Genomic DNA, 18,390 nt, shown 5'->3' with positions numbered 1-18,390 from the left:
AGTTAATCACTAAACGGATGTTGCCTATAAGCTTAAATTATACATAATGGCCCATCTCTGGGAACCCTGCCTCCCAGGTAATGAGCATTAAGCTAAAATACCTTTGTTTAGCTCACAGGAAACGTGCTGACCAGGCCCACCCCTGAATGACTGCAGGGAGGAAGAAATTAACACATCCCCTCCCGGAGGCTGACAGGAACCAGGAAATGTTTGACTTTACTCCCTCCCCTTTCAGTATAAAAAAAGCCTGAATTCTAACTCAGGCAAGATGGGTTCTTTGGGGCACAAGTCCACCATCTTCTCAGTTTGCTGGCTTTCCGAATAAAGTCACTATTCCTTGCTCTAGCAACTTGTCTCTCGATTTATTGGCCTGTTGTGTGGCAAGTAGTACAAGCTTGGACTCAGTAACACACTGGCAAAATACATACTATTATAATCCCCCTTTCACAGATAAAGGATTGAGGCTGTGAAATAACTGGCCCAAGCTCAGAGTTATTAAATCACAGAGTCAAGACCTGAACTCAGTTTGTCTGATATCTACCTCTGTGCTTCAATCTGACCCCAGACAGTACAGAATGCGTTTGGTAGTGGTATTGCCTATGGCCACAGTTACTACTCAAGCAGTTCACAATTGCAATACTGATAAAGAAAAAGCATAGAATCACTGTTTATTCACCCTTAGCCAATGCTTCTACATGTCGGGGCTGACCTAGACCCCTGGTAGAAGATAGGGCTTGTACCCATGTGTCAAGACTCTCTGAGAGCAGCATTTAGTCATCACCTCCATCTACGAATCATAGGATTTTCATTCTACATTTAGGAACCCAATGGAAGAAGGCAGAGTAACTTGTCTCTTGATTCACTGGGAAACTTCTTGAGAGTTTACCGCTATGGTTTGGTTTGTCTGCTTTTTTTTTATTTTTTATTTTTTTTAGTTCTCAAACTAAAGAACTCCTTGCGAAGATAATTTAAAATGCAGATATCGGACTCCATCCTAAGTGATTCTGATTCAGTAGGTCTAGAGTGGAGCCCAGGAATCAGTATATGCGAAGTTCTAAAAATGTAAAGGTTCCCTGACCCCTATCCTCCACCCTCTTCCTGGAGACAACCACTTTACATCCTTTTAATACTTTCATCTGGCACATACACTTCTCTACTGTTCTCCAGTGCTATCAAGATAAGTTACAAAGTGTCAGGGGCCTTATGACCCATATCTCAGATTGGCTCTGGTGTTTCACATTAGATATCAAATATTTATTAAGAATATATCAGAGGGGGGCTTCCCTGGTGGTGCAGTGGTTGAGAATCTGCCTGCCAGTGCAGGGGACATGGGTTCAAGTCCTGGCCCAGGAATATCCCACATGCCGCAGAGCAACTAAGCCTGTGTGACACAACTACTGAGCCTGTGCTCTAGAGCCCGCAAGCCATAACTACTGAGCCCACGTGCCACAACTACTGAAGCCTGCGCACCTAGAGCCCATGCTCCGCAACAAGAGAAGCCACCGCAATGAGAAGCCTGCGCACCACAACAAAGAGTAGCCCCCGCTCGCCACAACTAGAGAAAGCCTGCGCACAGCACCAAAGACCCAACACAGCCAAGAATAAAATTAATTAATTAATTAATTAAAAAAAAAAAAAGAGTATATCAGAGGAAGAAACACAACATTTACTAAGACCCTGCTATGTGCAAGGTCTTTACATACAACATCTCACTGAATACTTACTATCACTGTATGACCTAGGTAGTTCCTCAGGTCACAGATTCACAGAAGGCAGAGGTGAGATTTGAATCCAATCCAGTTTCACTGAAAACCCAGTGCTTATCTCAGCAAAGCACAGTGCAGAACTCTTTGGTGGATCCTTGACCTCAAAGAGCTTCCTATTTGGAAAAAAAGGGTAGAAAAGAGCGAGAAGTCTTAGGAGGAACTCAATAAGTGTGAGTCATCCTACGTGTGTTTATTCCACACTTTCTCTAATCCTGGCCCAGTGCTAAGCACTGGAGATACCATACGAAGGTCCTTCTGCACCATCTCCCCCAACCTCTTGGCTGCAGAGATGGCAGAATTAGAGAATGTGGATGAAGACACTGAGGAATTGCTGATGCAGGACTTGGGCCCCAAAGCTGAGGACTAGGCAGTCTTCCAATTGAAACAGGAAAACTCATATGATGCTACCCAGCCCAGAAATTCACTAGTAGATAATGAACCAATCAAAGATTGCCACATGTACATGAATGGTAATCAGAAAGGCTCTGCCCACTCCACTTCCAAAAATCCTGCCCTAATAGAAAAAAATCCCGTCCTAACAGAACACTCATCAAAGACTGTCTAAGGAGGCTGTCCTTTTTCTTTACGAAATGCACTCTTCTTTTCAAACCCTTTCAGGTCTCTGCTGGAAGGAAAGTGATAGTAGCCAACTCCCTTGCCATAGTACTGTCTGAATAAACCACCTTTGATTAATTCTACAGGAGGTCTGCTTCCTTCTGACAACATGTTCAAAGCTCTCACCAAGCTTAAACATTCAGTCTGTAAACATTAATGAGTCTTTGCTCCATCCTGGCTAGATGGCAGACCCAGTACACGTAATGATAGATGAGGTGGGAACTCAGATCCCCTCAGGTCAAGAGGAGGGTGTGGTCAGATTTCAGCTTTGGGGTCTGGTTCCAGGCTGTGACCCTGGGCAAGTTACATAGTGTTTCGGTAGTACAGTTCCCCCTCTGGTAAAATGGGAATAACATCATCACCCCTTACAGGGTTCCTGTGAGGATTAAATGACCCATATTCAGAGGCAGCTGAGTACATGTAAAAGGAATGAGCATAGGCTTGGCGCTGAATAAAAAGGGACGCATGAGTCCATATTGATACAAGTGAATACAAGGATAAATAAAGAAACGTGGGAGACGGTAAAGCTCTTCTCAGAGTAGAATGTGAACTAAAAAATGTAGAAAGGAATGGAATTAGACAATCATGATTTTGCAACCATTACAGTAATAACTGATTCAAGAAAAAATCAACAATGGATGCTAAATCTAGCCAGTAAACTTGTGATTAAGAATGGGCTATAGGGGCTTCCCTGGTGGCGCAGTGGTTGAGAATCTGCCTGCCAATGCAGCGGACACGGGTTCGAGCCCTGGTCTGGGAAGATCCCACATGCCGCAGAGCAACTGGGCCCGTGAGCCACAACTACTGAGCCTGCGCGTCTGGAGCCTGTGCTCCGCAACAGGAGAGGCCGCGATGGTGAGAGGCCCGCGCACCGCGATGAAGAGTGGCCCCCGCTTGCCGCAACTGGAGAAAGCCCTCGCACAGAAACGAAGACCCAACACAGCCATAGATAAATAAATAAATAAATAAATAAATAAATACTTAAAAAATATATATATATTTAAAAAAAAAAAAAAAAAGAATGGGCTATAAAGCTATGTATCTATATCTATGAAAAATGGGGAATGAGGAAAAATATAAATAAGTGGTAAATCTGGGTAAAGGATACTTGGGAGTTTGGGGGTAATGTTCTTGCAACTTCTCTGTAGATTTGTTTTGTCAAAATAAAAATTTAAAAAAATTAAAAGCAGAAAAAGTAAAAAGGGAAGTAAAGCAGAAACAGTTTCCTAGTTCTGTTACATTGTACATTTTCTCATGATCATAGGCTCAAGAATAGAGTAAGGGTAAAAAAAATTCTAAAATGGTACTTAATAGGGTGGGGAGAAGACAGCATGGGTTTGAACCTCATTTTTAATCCTTATCAGATCTCTGACCTTCAATAAGTTAGGTAACCTCTCTGTGCCTCAGTTTTCTCTTCTGCAAAATGGGGATTTATACATTGGTACCTACTGGAAAGGTTGCTATAAAGACTAAATTAGTTCATAATTTGTAACGTGCCTGGCACATATTAAGCTTATTTGCTATAGTAATTTTATTACATTTACAGTGCTTAGATTCACGTAAACTCCGAATAAACGCTTGCTCTTGTTCTGGTGATTACTGGCTTAAAATGCTTCAATTGCTTTGTCTTAACCTTCGGTAAAAGATAAAAAATTCTTACTCAGGTGTAGAGGGCATCCACCGACCTCATCAGACCCACTTGCCTCTCCGGTACTCCCTCAAGGCTCAGCTCAAATATCGCTTCCCTAGGCGAGCCTCTGGGGCCCAAGGACCAGACCAGAGGCCTCCCTTACTTGGCGTCAGCTCCGTGGGCCGGTCCTCAGAGCACTCACGGCAACGGCCAACGTGCACTGGCCCGTCGCCCCAGCATAGTTTAAGCCCCACGACCGTAGGGCTCGGGATGTGTTTTTGCTCACATGGTGAGCCGGGGTAGAACGGTGAGGAGCCCACGGGGCCTCTGAAGGCTGAAAGTGAACTTGGGGCCGAGGTGGGAGTCGCGGCGGGAGACGCAGGGCTCGCGCAGATGTCTCCTCAGGGGCGCTGCCACGTCCCGGGGGCAGCAGGCGGGCCCGGGCGGAGGGGGCGGTGCGGGAGGGGCGGCCAGGCCCCGCCCCCTCCCCTCCCCTCTCCTCCCCCTCCCGCCCTCGCCGCGCCCCGCCTGGCTCGCCGCTCCCCGCCTAGCTTCCCGCGCCGGGTTCCTGGTTAAGATGGCGGCCCCTGGGGCAGCGCAGGCCTGGAAACTTCTGAGAGACCTGTCGCTCCGGTCCCCGCTCCTGGCGGCCAGGTCCCAGGTGAGCGGGCCTCTCGGTGGGAGCCTCGAGCAGCCAGTGGTGCCCTCCTGTCCCTGTCTGTCCACCTCCTCCTGGCCCCGGTGCGCGGCCGCTAGGGCGCCGCACCTGTGGAGGGGACGCGCGGTGCTGCGCCCGGGGCGCACGAGAGACCCCAGCATTTCCCCCCGCCCCGCTTCAGGTGTCGGGGGTCCTAGGCGGAGCGGGGAATGGCAGTCCGGGCCACCCCGGAGTGAGAGCCACCCAGCTGTCAGTTGTCGCTGACGTGGGTTACCCCAGCGCTGCGGAGGGCGCCTGGCGCTGTTCCAGGCGCTGCAGGCAAGTTAAGGAAAAGTCCCTGGGACTGGGTTTTGGAGTCCTGAGGTGTTATTATGTGGACAGAAAAAAAATGCACGGCCTGAAAGTTGGGAAATACATTTTATTGGAGGCATCATTGAGGGCTGTATCCTGGGGAAGTTTCTGGATAGCTCTGAGGAACTGTTCCAAAGAGGTAAGGGAGGAGCCAGGATATATGGGAGTTTTGGCTGAAAAAAAAACAAAAAAAAAAACTTGTAGTGGAACATCAAAAGATTAGGGCTAATCACAAAAATCAGATATGTCAAGGTAGTGATTTTAATGCTTTGCTCAATTTGGGAAGGTGTAAGAGTCTGGGCTTATTGAAGTTATTCCTTTGATATGCATCTTAACTCTCTAGGGACTGTATCCTGTTTTTCTGCATCCTGATTTCCCCTCAGGCTGCACTGTCTCGGGCGGCTGCAGTGACCGCTGACTTGATGGCAAGCAACATTCTTGTTTAGTAAAACGGCAGGCAACATTTTTTTGTCCACAGTTACCTGCTTTGCCAATTCTGTTTCTGAACCATCTCTCTCTCTTGAGCCTATTTGTTAGGCCACATGAAGATGCCTAGAAACCCAACCCAGCCTTGCTGGTTTAGTAACTCACCTCCTGGAGTGAGCTCGCTGCCGGCTGCCTGCTTTTGCAGACTTGGGGGGGGGTGGGTGGGTAGTGGTGCTTGAGTTGGTGAAATGAGGGGGTCAAGGAGAAAGATGGGAAACGCTCTCCCTCAATTCAGTGAACAATCAGTCCCAGCACTAAAACACATCAGAGCATTGGCCCTGTCCTGTTTCTCCTTGTTTCAAGAGAATAAAAACCTAGGAGGGCCAATGGTGGATGCTGAATAGCTATTAGAACTTGGCTTCCTGTAGATTTGATCAATACCTTTCGCAGGTGGCAAGAGTCACAGTAGTCAGAAGGTCTTTGGGGAGTTATGAGTTGGTGATGACTCATGGACAAATGACTCAACCACTCGACTTCTGATTCTCCGTTAGTAATACCGCTCTTTTAAAGAAAGGATGATGTGGGGCTCATCCACAGCAGAGCATTGTCCTCGTCCGTTTTCCCATCTTTAATCGATGAGAGACAAATGATCACTCCTGCAGTTTTAACTAGGATATCCGTAGTATATTTTTTAAAAAAATTGAAAGATAGCTACCAATGATTTTTTGAGTTACTCTAAGCTTTGGTTAATTATGACATCTGAAAGGGGTTTTTTTTGTTTTTTTCCTTCTTTCATTTCCTGACTTCTCATTTGTCTTTTTTTGTTAATGTAAATTTAAAAGGTGCTAATAACTTATTACTGTAATATCTTTAATAGGCACTTGACAGTATGGTGGGATAGCAAAAGGAATGGTGGTTTTGTCTAATTAAAATCACTAATAACTGTTGTAATAGAGTAAGGAGAATACCTCCAGGTGATCAAGTTCTATTCATTATTTAAGTGTTAGAAAAAACAAGAAGTGTGGTGCTAACTATGAGAGTAGACTTGAATTGATGAGAAACACGGGGCCTAAGGCAGTGAAAACTCAAGCAAAGGAAATAATTGTGCAGAGAAATCCAACTGTTTAGCTGAAGTATGATAGGGCTTCTTGCCTTACCAAGAAATGGGAGTCTGAACACAACACTGGAGAGAATCTGGGTGGGTGATACCCTTGGTTTGGCAAGAAGACTGGGTAAAAGGATCTCCTACCTCACTGCATCTAGTAACTTTGATTTACATACTTGTGGATGGAGTATTGTCCTGTGAACATAAGCTTAGGAAATGAGTGGTTTTTTTTTTTTTTTAAGTCAGGAATAATACACAGTGTTCAAGGACTGGACATGGGCATTAGCAAGCATCAGATCCAACCAGCTTATTTCACAGGTAGAAAAATTGAGCACTAAAGAAGTTCAAGGTTATAAAGAGAGTTTGTGGCAGAGCTGATTACAGATTAAAGGTTTACTTTTCAGGTTCCATTATACCAGGCTGTGGTGTAAATTTCCTAATGAAAATAAGTTATATCAGCATGTAAGTTACTCTGCATAGCATAAAGTTACTATGTAACATCCAAGTCACCAACACTACTGACGCATTTTAATTTTTTCTTTATAAACATCTTAGAATTGGCAATGAAAGTAGGTGAGTGTTGTTTGTGATTCCTAAGGAACCCTTTTCATATTCTTGAATGCTTCTTTATATCTGCTCTACCTGCCTCTGCATGTATGTTGTGCCTACCTACTCGCTTGCCCACGGCAGACATTACAGTTGAATATGACCCTCTTTTTCTAGGAAACCTAAGAATCCTCACCAAGCGTCTCAGACCTTCTTTGTACCAGACCTTGTGCAAAACTGTTGTGTGTACAGAGATAAATGACCCAGTTTCTGCTGTGAGAAGTAACTTTAACCACTCTCACAGAGGTGCCAAAGAATGACACTTTACCCCCTCCTCGTTGTTAAATTTAACATTTGACACATATTCCTGATGCTAAATGTCATTGACATTTTCTATTTCTTCTGCTGTTGGCTTCTCTGTTTTGACTTTCGATTGATGTTACATCCTTAAAGGGCCACCCTTTTGCCATTTCTTATTTTACATATATTTCTCTATTCAGCTTATACCTAGAACAAGACTCTTACAGGTACTGATATTTGGGGATAGTAAACAAGGCAGGCAGAGATCTTGGCCACATGATACTCTGTTTTAATGGGGGTGGGGAAGGGCTAGACTGTACATACATAGACAATAATGAAAATGATTTCAGCCAGTGACAAATACTATGAAGAAAATAAAACAGGGTCTTGGGCTGGAGAATGAATAGCTTAGCCAAGATGGTGGGTCATAGATTAGATGATCCAGGAAAACCAATTCGACATTGCATTGTAACGCATGTAATAAAAATATACATATTATAAGTGAACAGTTTGATGAGTTTTCACAAACTGAACACACCCAGGAGATCAGAGCCATATCAAGAAATTAATCATTTAGCAGCAGCCCAGAGGGCCCCCTGGTGCTCCTTCCCGTCACTACTCCCACCCAGAAAAGAGTAGCCAGTCCCCTGAATTACGCCACCATACACTGGTTTTGTTCCTTTTTGTACTTTATGTAAATGGAATTATACAATGGATTATGTGAGTGCATACTCACATAATCAACCTTATGTTTATGAGATCCTGGAGGTGACTTTTTGACATTTGAACTGAGACCTGAGTAATGAAAAGTAGCCAGCCAGGTGACACTCGGGAAGAGAGGGCAGCAAGTGCAAAGGCCCTGAGGTGGGACCTGAACTCAACATATCCAGACAGTTAAAGATGTGGAAAGTGACAGTACTAGTCGTGGTCTGAGAGGTAGGCAGGGGCTGGATCAAGTGGGGACTTGTAGGGTCTGATAAAGAGTTTTTAAAAGCTTAGAGTGCTTTGCCCAAAGTTACTCAGCTAGTAAAAAATAGCTGAATCCCAGTCCGGCTGCCAGAGACCAGGCATGTAATTACTGTACAGTGCACTCCTTATTATGAATAGCACAGTACAGCAAGGCACAGCCATGTTGGGCACAGAGATAAGCCTGTTACATTAGTTATGTCTTAGGGGAAATCTTGGTTGAGGGCACTGAGTTTAAATGGTTAGTGATAATCCGATCATGGTATTTTGCCTTTTAGTGCATTTCCCCTCTCATAGTGGCTGGGTGAAGTTCACAGAGCTGTTCTGTTGTAGGTGAAGCAAAGACGCTGTGGGAAACACTGCCCCTCAGGCCCCTAGTTGTAGAATCCTTGTTGTGTGGTTCTCTACAAAGCCCAGAGCTTCTGTCCAGGAACTCAGGGAGGAATGTGTATTGTTGAAGGAGACCGAAACCCTGTCCCTGCTGTTGTGTATCTCAGAATAGATGACTCCAGCTTAATTTTCTGTTCTTTCCAGAAGTGAGAGGAGAAAGATGGATGCCTGGCTTTTAGAAGTGAAGGACTGAAGCTTATGTGCAAGTTTCTGTCAGCTGACTATGGCTGTGGAGGCTGCATTGGAAGTTGTGACTCACCTTTATCTGCCTTCTTGCCTAGAAGAATAAATATCTGACTCCTTTCTTTTTAAAAATGAAGTGCACCTGCAATTTCTGCTGTTAGAAAAGGAAATTCATCTCAAATAATTTAGTTGCTAAACTACTGACTTCTGTGTGGGGAAGACCTTTAAATGATAGCTTTTGTCCCAAATTGGTTTTGTTTACTGTAAATGAAACACTTCTTTCATGGATGAGTACACAGACCCATAGTACTGAGAATTTTGCTGCCCTTGTATCCTGGCCCAATTCTGTAAGCGCAACACCCAGAAACTCACTGACATATCTTGTATTTTGGGGAGGAAAAGAAATTACATATGCAACTTCAGATCATTTGTCTTTCAACTCTTTTTGCTATTCACTCAATCTGGAATTGTCCTTTGCTAGCTGCACCCATCATTTTCTGTTACTTGATGAAAACGTTTTGTCTGAAGAACTTGAGAGGTTTCTACACGTTTGAGCAAGTGGTAAAGTCAGTATGCTAATGAAATTTGGGGAAATGACACTAGAATTAGTCTGGTAAAGAAGATGTAGGGGAAGGCATGTCAGGTGGAGTGGACTGTGGGCGAAGGCAGAGGGGAGAGAGAAGATGGGGAGATTAGAGGAGTCATTGGGAACAGTTTGGTACGGAGAAGGAGAGGCAGGTGAGTAACAGAAGTGAAGAGCTAGTGGTGATCTTTTAGGCAAATGAGGAAGGAAAGAAGGGCTGTAGAAAGCCCAGAATTCGGCATGGTACAGAACTGGATAACTGAACATCAAGCACATATTGTTCACTTAGTAAATATTTTCTCAGTGCTTAGTCTTCGCCCCATGCTATTTGTTGTAAGCTCCTTGAAGGCAGAGGCTATATTGATTAATTCTTCACTGTAAATCTAGTGCTTTAGAGAATGCTGGGCATATAGATACCTTTAATAGATGAGGTCTATGAGTGAGTGAACGCAGGAAGATACACAGCCCTACCCTCAGGGGGCTCATAGTCTAGTGGCAAAATTGGCGGGTAAACCAATAATTATACAGTAGCATCGTGAGATCAGTAGAGCTATGTTCTTAGTCTTCTGTGACACTGTGCGTGGTCTTGCATGGAGCACTTGCTGTTTCCCTGTCTGAAACACTCTTCCCTCTGATCTCAGGCCTTGTTCTATCCCGTCATTCAGCTTTCTGATTCAAAGTGGTCTTCCCATGGGGCGTTCCCTAATTATCTTATCTGACTCACCTTCTCCCCAGAGATTATTTTCTGCCCCTTGCCTGCTTTTTAACACTTTACCTGGTGGTTTATTATGTGTTTTTTGTTTGTTTTATTGTCTGTCTGCCTTCCTTTCCCACAAATGTAAGAATGTAAGCTCTATGAGGGCAAAGCTTTTTCTTATGCACTGCTATTTCCCCAGCCTGCCTGATTCAGTAAGCTTTTGTGGTCTAAATGAATGCGTGGTGTACACAGAAATGAGAGGCAGGTAAGTAACAGAGATGAGGGTTGATGCAGATAATTTAGGCAAATGAGGAAGGAAAGGGCTATAGAAAATCTCGTTGTGAAAGGGCTTTCAAAGTAATAGGACTGTGCATTTCATATGTGACAGACCCTGTGCAAAGTGACGCCTGCACATTATTTCCTTAACCCTTACAATGTTACTGCAGGGGAGATTGTACTGTCTTCATGTTACAAATAACGGAACAGAGGCATAGAAGGGTCATACTAAATAACCTGCTTAAAATCACAGGGCCAAGGAGTCACCTGCCTCATGCTGATGAGTTACTTACGCTGTTAAAACATTAAGTTACGTTGCCAAAGGGTCCTGTTTGAGCTGAACTATCCAGTTATACTGATAGCTGACCTTTCCCCCTTTCTTTGTCCCTGAGTAATGGGCACCTTGGTGTTTGCATTTATGCCTAGGTGGACTAATCAATGCTGCATGATTGTCCTCTTATCTGACTCTTATCAGGCTCTTATCTGACTCCCTCCTTCTCTGGCTCCAGGGTCTGGGAAACAGTGAGGAGAAAAGGGTATGGTTCTGTGTTCAAATAGGACTAAGTTCAAATTCTGGGTCTGCCAGGTTCTTGCTCTACTAATTATTGAACTTGACTGAACCTCAATTTATTGTTCTCTGAAAGGAGATAATTCTTACAGATAGTTACAAAGATTAAATAAGATGATATGCATAATGTCTGACACTATGGTTAGATAGTAGGCTCAGAGGGATTATTTCTCTTGCAGTAAATTTGAAGCTAAATTTACTTGAATTTTTTTTTTTTTTTTGGCTTTATTAAGCCAGAATAGTTTTCCTTTCCCAGATTTGATAAGCATTTAGTGTTTGCTGCCATATCAGGGTTAGGTGCTGGCTTGGTGTTTCAAAATGGTTTATTTCACTTAATCCTGCAACAGCGATGTGAAACAGAGGTGATTATTCTCAGTTTACATCTAGGGAACTTGAGACTCAGAGAGTTCAAGGCCTGTCTCCTGAGCCCCAGTTATCTTCATTATTCCACAGGTGGGGTGAAGGTCTGGTGAGGCGTGAGGTGGCAGCGGGGAGGGTTGTGTGGGGAACTCAGTTGCACCATCCTGGATGTTGCTTGTTCCAGAAATGTTTGCACATCTTGGTGTTGACTTAGTAGCTATGGCTTCTGGACCTCTTATGCATCAAAGATTTGAGGTGGAGGGACACCCAAACACTAGACTGTAGTCATAACATGTGCGCAAGGGCAACTGGCACATGCCCTTCACTGTCTGCCCTGTGCACAGGACTGCCTTCAAGGTTTCAGGAATGCTGGAGAAACTGTGAAATTGCATTTCCTTTGGAGGGTGAATTTTGGGGGATGGTGATAGAGGGTGGAGTTTCCTGGTATTCTGAGTTCAGACTTTGGTCAGTGTGCTGATTACCTGGCCAGCTTTTGCCCCTTTCTAGAAATGATTCCAAAAGAATATCACGTGGATACTAGTCACAAAGGCATAGATTTCTAACATTTACCTCTAACATTTACTTTTATTTTAAAATTGGAGGGGTTTGATGTAGTGTTTGAGTTGATATTGGAGACATGGCAAAGCTTAAGGAATAGGTCTGAGTTTGGGTCCTGTGAGTGGGGGTGGGATGGGAGTCTGGTATCTCTTTTTCTACCCCTATCCATTTCTCCATGTGCTTACCCCATTTCCATTTCTAGGCTGTCTTAGTCCCAGGGTTGTGACTTGAGGACCCTGAGGAATTTCAGGAGGGCTGCTTTGTGGAGTTAGAGGTGGGGGAGCAGTGAGAGATGAGGCTGGAGACATAAGCAGGGGCAAAATTTTGCTGATCTTGTAAGTCTGGTAATGGAGTTAAGGTTAGTGCTTGAGGGCAGTGGGGAGCCATTGAAGGGTTTTAATAGGGGCTAATTTTAAAAAAAAATTTTTAAATTTTATTTTTTGGATGTGTTACGTCTTCGTTGCTGTGTGTGGGCTTCTCATTGCAGTGGCTTCTCTTGTTGTGGAGCACAGGCTCTAGGTGCGCGGGCTTCAGTAGTTGTGGCACGTGGGCTCAGTAGTTGTGGCTCGTGGGCTCTAAAGCGCAGCCTCAGTAGTTGTGGCGCACAGGCTTAGTGGCTCCGTGGCATGTGGGATCTTCCCAGACCAGGGTTCGAACCCGTGTCCCCTGCATTGGCAGGCGGATTCTTAACCACTGTGCCACCAGGGAAGTCCCCATTGAAGGGCTTTAGACAGAGGAGTGGCAGGAGTCATTTTATGCTTCAGAGTATTCTTTCTTCATACAGTGTGGAAAGGGTTGGAGGGATTAAGAATGGAAATCATTCAGGTGACTATTGTACTAATTCAGTGCCAGTAGTAGTTATAATTATGCTACAATAATAGGGATAAACCAGGACTGGAATCACACTGCTTGGGTTTAAATCTTGCCCTCAATACTGGTTATCTTTGTGATGTGTGACAATTACTTACATATTTTATTACAAGACTCACTTTTTTTCTTTTTCACATTTCAACATCTCTGAAAACTGCATGTGTTTGTACACTTATGTCACACATTGAGTGACAGTATTTTTTTTCTCCAGTGGTACATGCAATGGAAGAAGATGGGGGTTTGGACCAAAATCAGGGTGACCACATAATTTTTTGCCAAATCAGGATGCTTTTGAGAGTGAACGTGAGCACTGTGAGCAATTACACCAGCAGGTATAGCCGAAACCCAGACTGTGCCTGGAAAGCTGATATATGGTCCCCCTAACTAAAGTGGACTAAATGGTGGCAGTGGGGATAGAAGAGAAAGATTGACATTAATAAGGAAAGAGGCTGGACAGGATTCATGCTTTCCCTGCTGAGTCCCCATTGCTGGCTGCTTCTCTCCACTGCCATATACCAAAAAGGTGATAAAAGGCTGTGTACCATCCCTGAGCAGAGAAGGTGTGAGGAGCTACCGTAGTTATAAAAGATTCCTGCTTGTCTCTGCCGTGGGACCATGTGCTCCGTCCTTATGCCCAAGTGTTCCCTGGACATGCTGTTACGGTCGCAGAACAAGAACAGGCAAATAAAAGAAGAGAAATAGAAAGACCTATAAATATGCCAGGCTTGCAAAGTGCACGTTTCTAAACTTGAGTGCAGTGAAGAGCTTTCCAAAGCTCCAAGCCTCCCTTATCCTGCGTTCACAACGTTCTGGGCCCTGGTGGAATCGTGCCGTCTGGCTTAGTTGTTTCCTTTTGTGCTCTCAGTCTTGTGTGGATGATGCAGTTGATTATTAAGTCTTCTTTGATTGAAAGATCTCCTTGGACTTTTCTTAAGGGAAAAAAAAAAGGTTTACTGAAAGGGACACATACTGGAACTCAAAACTAATCTTCCTTGGTGTTGGCTCCTCTGTGCCTCTCCTGTTGTGTTAAGTGGTTGCTAGCTCGTGGTACCATTTCTCTATAACTTGTACCTGCCCGTAACTTTGCCCATTGCTGGGCCCACTCCAGCTTCCTGACCCGAGCACATAACTCAGCTTCTGTCTCTCAGAATGTTACAGCTCTAATAACAAGAACATCTCATCAGTCTGGCTCAGCCTTTTGCACTCACGTGCGGGTCACTGGCCAGCTGAAAGGCGGCTGGTTCTTTTTAAGGTACCCACCTCCGCCTTACCACCTATGGCTGAGGTGGGGAGGTCTCGGAGAGGAGCAGCACCATGGCCCCCCGAGTAGGAGGGCTCTGAGTGCAGTGTTGTTGGGGTGACCTGATCCATTTAGAGTTCCTTCGTGCACTGCTGCTAACTTGTCCATCTTCTTTTCTCCAAGTTCACATGTTCACGTTTGCTTTGTTTCCTTTTTCACATTCCCAAATTTCTGAAGATCTTCTTACTATTCACTGGGCTGGTCTTAGTTAGATTAATTTATCAGAGATTAAGGTAATGGTAGTGGGCCTTGTTTTAGACCGCTTTCTTATGATCATAACTAAAATAATTCTCGGGAGAGAATTATTAAGTGGGAAAATGGGGTGTCATGGGAAGTCAGCTTGTCTATCCAAATAGCCAAGTGAGTGTTTCCAAGACAAATGTAGGCAACAGGCTTCATATGGCCTTGGAATACTTCCTCAGCTTTGCTTGGAGCAATATTCTGAGTTGAAATAGCCGAACTTCTCTTGATTCACCTCCACTTTATGCTTCCCAAAGGGGATTGGTTTGGGTCCTTTTGCCACCACTCAATAAAAAACTGCCATATTGGGCAGGACTTCCTTGAAGCCGCCTGCAGAGGATGCTGGCTCCCACATTAGTCCCTGGTGCAGTGAGGGGGGACTCGGGGCACAGGGTTTATTTCATTTAAACCATGAGTAGGAAACTATATTTTATCCTTAAAACTGGGGCACTTTTGATAGTTAAAAGGGAGCACTGTTAATAATAATGCCAGGATAATAGGCATATACCAGGACTGGAACGAGACTGCCTGTGTTCAAATCTTGCTTGCAACACTTAGTAGATTTGTGACCTTCTGAAAATTAGTTAGGTAATTCATTGTAAGACACACTTTTTTCTTTTTCACATTTCAGCATCTCTGAAATATGGATGTGTTTTACAGTTGTGTCATAGATTGATTGGCAGGTTTTTCCCAGTGGTACATTAGAGTAGTGCAGAAGAGTTGTTCATTCTTAAACTTGATGAAATTTCTGTGCCTCAGTTTTCTCATCTGTAAAATGTAGGGAGCTACAGTATTCACCTCCCAGAGTTACAATGAGGATTAACTGAGGCCATGCATATCATCTTAGCACCATGCCCTAGATGATCAATAAATTTTAGTTATTGGTTTTGGTTTTATTGTCACTAGCTTTAATAAATTGTAGTTAAATCATAGTTAATTAAATCATATTACATAATATGTGATGAATTGGGAGATTGGGATTGACATGTATACACTGATGTGTATAAAATGGATGAGCGATAAGAAAATAAATAAATAAATAAATAAATAAACATAAAAAAATAAAAAGGATGTTCTCAGAAAAAAAAAATTGTAGTTAAATCATAGTTAATTAAATCATATTACATAATATGATTAAATCACATTTAACTTACATGTGTTGATTAAATAAAATATATTATTTAAGTAAAATAGATTAAATAAAATATCAAAATATATTAATTAAAATACACTAATTGAAAATGGTTAATTAAAATATATTAAATATATATAATATATAATTAAGTTACAGTTACATAAGTAATAAACAGAAAGGCTTTATTTTTGTAAAAAGCCTCCTTCAGTGTTTTCCCTGCCTTCCTCCTAAACCCCCTCAACATTGCAACTTGCAAGGGAGATGAACAATGTAAGCAAAGTAGGGGATTAGAACAGTCAAGCTGGGGAAATGATATGGAAGGAGAGAGAGGGTCTCTGTAGTGCCTTATTGGTGTCAGGAGTGGAGGACTACAATGAAGTCTCTTGGGAAAAGGACTTTCTTGCACTTAGCCCCAGATTGGGAGTGGAGACCAGCCATTTAGCTTTATCAGAAAATTTACAGTTTTCACCTTATCAATGGAGATCTCGTCACGTTTTTATAAGGAAACTATCTTTATCTTTTGTTTGATGTCACTATTTTCTGCTAGTGCTCTCCTAATTGCTGTCCAAATGACCACCTGGACTTTGAAGGACATATTTGGGTTAACTTAACTTTGAAAAGAAGGGAAGGAAAACCACATTTAATATGCACTCTTATACCAGCCTTAGGGCTTACATAGGCCTTTAATAAGTAATATAAAGAAAGCTGAAAGTTATTAATTATTTTTCATTAAGCGAATAAACTATTAATGGTGAATGTTTCTTTGTTAAGGTTCAGAACTCTTTTTAAAGTGATGTATCATTAAAATTGAAAACCAACAATACAGGGAAAGAAAGATTTTTTCAGTTTTTAACCTTTTTATAATTAGCATGAAAAAATAAATGTGCTATTTGGCTAATTAGAAAAACTAAGTTTTGAGATAGTGAAGTTGTAAACAGATTATCCTCACTAATTTAAAAATGATGATGGATTGAATGGCTGAGTGTTGAGGAGATTAGCTTGAAATGGAAGCAGAAGTCTTGAGACTGGTTTTTGGGGAGGCTGAGCCTAAGGGTGTAGATTCTAACATCAATTCCAATGTATGGGTTTTCCAATACCACCAAGCAATTCTCCACCAGCTGGGTGTCCTACAGTCCAACTAAATTATGACATTGTTGACATGGAAACAGCATTAGATTCCACAAGTTAAGGGCACAGTCCAACAAGACTGCCCCCACCCCACTTCAGAGGCCAATATCAAGTCTACGTTGTCACTTGTACTTCTGAGTGACTGGCTATAGATTGGAGGTTCCCATGACCCCCTCCTCAGGTTCCATTAATTTGGTAGAGTGGCTCACTGAATGTAGAGAAACATTTTACTTCCTAGGTTACCAGTTTATTGTAAAAGGCTGTATAACTCAGTAACAGCCAGATGGAAGAGATGCCCTGGGCAAGGTGTGTAGAGAGGGTTATAGAGCATAGCACTCTCCCTGAATCTCCACATGTTCACCACCCCGGAAGCTCTCCGAGTCTCCTGGTACAGGGATTTTTATGGAGGCTTTATTACATAGGCAAGATTGATTAAATCATTGGCCTTCAGTGATTGAACTTAATCTCTAGCTCCTCTCCCCTCCCCTGAGGTGGAGGAGTAGGACTGAAAGTCCCAACCCTCTAATCACTAGGCTGGTTCCCCTGGCAACCAACCCCCATCCTTAGGTTACCTAGTGGCTTTTCAAAAGTTGTCTCATTCATTTAACAAAGACACCTTTATCACTCTCTTCACTTAGGAAATTCCAAGCGTTTTAGGAGCTCAGTACAAGGACTGGGGATGAAGACCAAATATATATTTATTATAAATCACAGAATCACAGGGTGCTGTTAGAATTGGAGTACCAATTCCAAAACTCCTAGCAGGCATGTTGTGAGTGTAATGGATGCTTTCTTTTTTGTTTGATATACGTTTATGGTGAGGTATTTATGAGTGATATGAAATTGATTTTATAACTATATTTTATATAAAATATTTTAATGTGGGGAAAACTTGCAGAGTTAAATTTTAGATAAGGATGAGAGAAAATTATTAAATTTCCTTTTCCGCTAAAGTGCCCCAAGTAGGAATGGCATTTCATTTCTCTTAATATTGGCAGTATATCAATAACTTTATGTTTACAGTAATCCACGAGTTACAGTATTCCTTACTTGAAGATACTTTGTTCTGTGCTACAGTATGATTCTACCCCCCCACCCCCCAACATACTTCAAAGTCTTTTTTAATAGGTCAGACAAGAATCCCTTTCGTGGAACTTTGAAGTTTTAAATAAGCAACATTGTCATAATTTAAAATTAATTATGAATGTAAAGCAGTGTTTTTGTGACTGAATTTTCTTTTTAATATCTTTATTGGAGTATAATTGCTTTACAATGTTGTATTAGTTTCTGCTGTATAACAAAGTGAATCAACTATACATATACATATATCCCCATATCCCCTCCCTCTTGCGTCTCCCTCCCACCCTCCCTATCCCACCCCTCTAGGTGGTCACAAAGCACCGAGCTGATATCCCTGTGCTATGTGGCTGCTTCCCACTAGCTATGTATTTTACATTTGATAGTGTATATATGTCCATGCCACTCTCTCACTTCGTCCCAGCTTACCCTTCCCCCCCCCATATCCTCAAGTCCATTCTCTATGTCTGCATTTTTATTCCTGTCCTGCCCCTAGGTTCTTCAGAACCAATTTATTTTTTTTTTAGATTCCATATCTATGTGTTAGCGTACGGTATTTGTTTTTCTCTTTCTGACTTATTTCACTCTGTATGACAGACTCTAGGTCCATCCATCTCACTACAAATAACTCAGTTTCGTTTCTTTTTATGGCTGAGTAGTAT

The 18,390-nt window shown here is 42.8% G+C and overlaps 2 protein-coding genes across 4 annotated transcripts in view; one reads left to right on the top strand and one right to left on the bottom strand.

Moving 5' to 3' along the window:
• Positions 1–4,398, bottom strand: part of TAFA1 (TAFA chemokine like family member 1) — a 766,369-nt gene extending 761,971 nt beyond the window's left edge. Inside the window, exons 1-2 of the mRNA XM_082412441.1 lie at positions 4,042–4,398; positions 1,725–1,879 (exon numbers count right to left, since the gene is read on the bottom strand). The gene's annotated coding sequence lies outside the window, so the exon portion shown is untranslated. The remainder of the gene's footprint in view (positions 1–1,724; positions 1,880–4,041) is intronic.
• Positions 4,399–4,526: 128 nt separating this feature from the next.
• Positions 4,527–18,390, top strand: part of SUCLG2 (succinate-CoA ligase GDP-forming subunit beta) — a 255,788-nt gene continuing 241,924 nt past the window's right edge. Inside the window, exon 1 of one of the 3 annotated variants that reach the window (XM_082412336.1) lies at positions 4,527–4,672. In XM_082412336.1, coding sequence (XP_082268462.1) covers positions 4,589–4,672 — 84 coding nt within the window. In that variant the 5' untranslated portion in view covers positions 4,527–4,588. The remainder of the gene's footprint in view (positions 4,673–18,390) is intronic. The other 2 variants (XM_082412337.1, XM_082412338.1) reach the window with 2 other exon arrangements.

Source organism: Balaenoptera physalus (genome assembly GCF_965194825.1).
Source record: "Balaenoptera physalus genome assembly, chromosome: 11".
NCBI classification, from domain to species: domain Eukaryota; kingdom Metazoa; phylum Chordata; class Mammalia; order Artiodactyla; family Balaenopteridae; genus Balaenoptera; species Balaenoptera physalus.
Note: the sequence above shows the minus strand (reverse complement) of the source record. Positions and strands in the feature narration are given on the sequence as shown.